Source organism: Nannochloropsis gaditana (genome assembly GCF_000240725.1).
Source record: "Nannochloropsis gaditana CCMP526 unplaced genomic scaffold scaffold346, whole genome shotgun sequence".
NCBI lineage: Eukaryota > Eustigmatophyceae > Eustigmatales > Monodopsidaceae > Microchloropsis > Microchloropsis gaditana.
In genome coordinates, this window is record NW_005803607.1 from 2068 (window position 1) to 4927 (window position 2860).

At 63.4% G+C, this 2860-nt stretch overlaps 1 protein-coding gene across 1 annotated transcript; it reads right to left on the reverse strand.

Annotated features, from left to right (window-relative positions):
* Positions 1 to 438: 438 nt before the first annotated feature.
* On the reverse strand, positions 439 to 2256 carry NGA_2014100 (tesmin tso1-like cxc domain-containing protein; the record flags this gene model as incomplete). The annotated part of the gene is made up of 1 exon (XM_005854929.1): positions 439 to 2256. A coding segment is annotated over one exon (1534 nt), but the record flags the coding sequence as incomplete, so codon positions are not given.
* Between the last annotated feature and the right edge of the window lie 604 nt (positions 2257 to 2860).

A 2860-nucleotide genomic window follows, 5' to 3' on the forward strand; every position in this document is an offset into this window, starting at 1 on the left:
GCGCAGGATCCAAAAATTGTGGCGCCACCAGCTGTTGGGAAGGGACGCTTCCCGAAAGGAATGGATTCCCGGGAAACGCAACTTGCTGGCCAAAGAAGGGCTGCCCTTGTCCTGGCCGACCTCCCCCGGCTCCTCCCCCTGCACCTCCTCCTCCACCACCCCCTCCTGATGCCGCCGCCGCCGCGGCAAATGCCATGTAATGTTGCTGCGGCTGCTGCGTTTGATCTTGTGGCGGCTGAGGCTGTTGTGCTCCTTGTTGTTGCTGCTGCTGTTGTTGGGCTTGCGCGAATTGTGCTTCCACCTCCGCGTGATTTTTACTCCCAGGCCCACTCGAGCCCTTCAAGAACGCCAAATCTTCCGCGGCTTGTACCATCTCCTGCAGATCGTCCCCGCCGGACACTTCCGACGACTTCTTCCCCGATTTCCCTTGCCCCCTCCCTCCCGCTCCTCCCCCTCCTCCGGCCGCTTGCTGTTGCTGTAGGAGCTGCTGCTGTTGCTGAGCTTGCAACAACAGGAGCTGCGTGGGCGAGAGGGACTGGTGAAGGGGATGTTGTTGCATTTGTTGCTGCTGTTGTTGCTGTTGGGCAGCCAGTTGCTGGAAAAATTGCGCTTGTGCTTGCGCCTGTTGCCGCTGAATGAATTCCAGCTGCTGCTGATGCTGCTGATGCTGTTGTTGCTGTTGGTGTTGTTGTAGGTTTTGCGAGGCCAGTAAGGCGTGCTGCTCAAAGAAGCCCGGGGGCACGGGTTGTCCAGGGGAGAAGAAGGGCAGGAGCCCTGGATGCGGGCTGTGGTGGGGTTGGAGGCCGGGAGGGAGGGAGAAGAGCCCCTGCGCGGAGAAGTCCGGCTGCCCTGCCTGGGCCGGATGTCCTTGGAGGGGCGACGTCCGCTGACTGGTGGGGGTTGGGGACATGAGCGACCGGTGAAAGAAGGGCATTTGTTGGTCGGCGAGCCCCTGGTTGCTTCCCAACGCCGGGACCGCCCCGCTGCTGCCGCTCCGTCGGCGCTTGGAGGACGGGGAGGAGCCCCCCCCCCGGATCCACGCTCCTTCACACCCCCGCCTCCGCCGACTCCCTCCCCCGTCACCTCCGGCAGCACCTGCTGCTGTTGCTGCTGGCGCAGGGCAGCAGCTACCATGGAAGCCATCATGTGGGGCTGGGGCGTGGCCAAAGCCGGGTTTTGTCCCACTTGCTGGGCCGCTTGCCGCGCCGCTGTGGCCCCTCGACGGGCCGCCATAACTGCTTCCTCGTAGGGGCGCCCCAGGCCTGCCACATTCTGACAGCCTACGCAGGAACACTTGTCGGAGCACCGGGCCCCGGCGTTGAAACACTCGCAGTATTTCTTTAGGCAGGCGGACTTGCGGCATTTGCAGCCCATCTTATGCACAGCGTCCTCTCCGTTCGGCCGGAACTTGGTCTGGAAGGCGTTGGGGTTACGCTCCATGATTTGCCGAATTGCCTCCGCCCTCAGATGGTTCTGACCTGCCGTGTTCAAACAGTTCTGACAATTGCAAGAGGGAATGCAGAACGCCTGGGCGGCGAAGCACTGGCAGTACAATTTCAGGCACCGGCTGCGTTTGCAGTTGCACCCGGGGGCCACCCCGTCCATGGTGGTCACATTGGAGCCGTAGGCGGGGAGGGTGGGGGGCTGGGAGGGTGTGACCTGAGAGGATGTTGAGGGCGGGAGGGAGGCCACCTGGGACGGGACGACCGGGAGCCCGACCTCGGGCTTGAGGAGCCTTCCTCCGGGTACGCTTTGGAGGGGCGGGGCGGAGTCATCGGTGGCGGAGCGGGCGGGCAGAGAAGGCGGGGCCGCGGGGGCCACAGACGCTTGTGTTTGCTGCGCGTCCCACAGCACGTTGACGGGCCCCATGCTTTCCCCCTTGCTGAGCGTGCTGCTGATGGGCCGGGGGACCGAGAGGGAGGAGGGTGGAGGCGCCGCGCCTTGCCCAGCTCCTGGCCCCCTCGAGCCATCCAGCGCCACACCTTCTCCATGCCCTTCCTCGGCGTCACTTCCTGGTCCCATGTCCTCTTTTTTCGTGGCCCGCGCCACCTCAGAGTCCTCCACGTCATTCTCGTCACTGCCCGTGTACGCGACCACTGGGGGTGCCTCTTGGCGCTGGCCGTAGGGCTGCATCCTCTCCCCCCTCTCCTCCGACCCCTCTTGCCGGACTACGGCGCCTGCCTCCGAGCCCCCTTGTCCTGGCTCTTGGAATGGCGCACGTTGATCGTCCGGGCGTGCTTCCGCCTCCTCCTCCTGCTGCCCTCCACCATCGAGCTGGGGCAATCCCTGCGCTGGCGGCTTCTCCATTTTTGACGCCCCGTACTCTACTTGGCGCTGCCCGTCTTCCCTCTCTTCAGGCCGTGCGGGTTCCGGCTGCGGCCGTGGTCCGTCGCCTTCCCCTATCCCGCCCGTCCCCTCCATATATCTGTCCATGTCTCTCGGCCTGCCATCTCCCTCGCCCTCGACGCCAACATAGGAGCCCAGCCCACGATCATCCTCACCAGATTTGCCCTCGTGGTCTCCCTGGATGGCATCGCTTGTCGCGACGTCGCTGACAGTCGCATCGTCCGCTTGCTCTGTTGTCTGTCCTAGCTGCTGTCTTGCTTCCTCTTGCTGATGCTCCGCTTCTGCATCCATGTGACGGGAAGCTACGTCTGCCCCCCAGTTTTCCTCGGATTCTCCAGCAAATGACATGAAGTGGGACGAGATGGGCGTGTCGTTGCCATTTCGGGCCTCTGACATGATCTTTAGGTTTGAATGTTTTCAAACGCCACTCTCGAGTCTTCGCGCCGAGCAAGCCGCGTTTCTTCCACACGTAGTGATAAGGGGAAAGCGCGCTAACACGACCTACGTAGTTGAG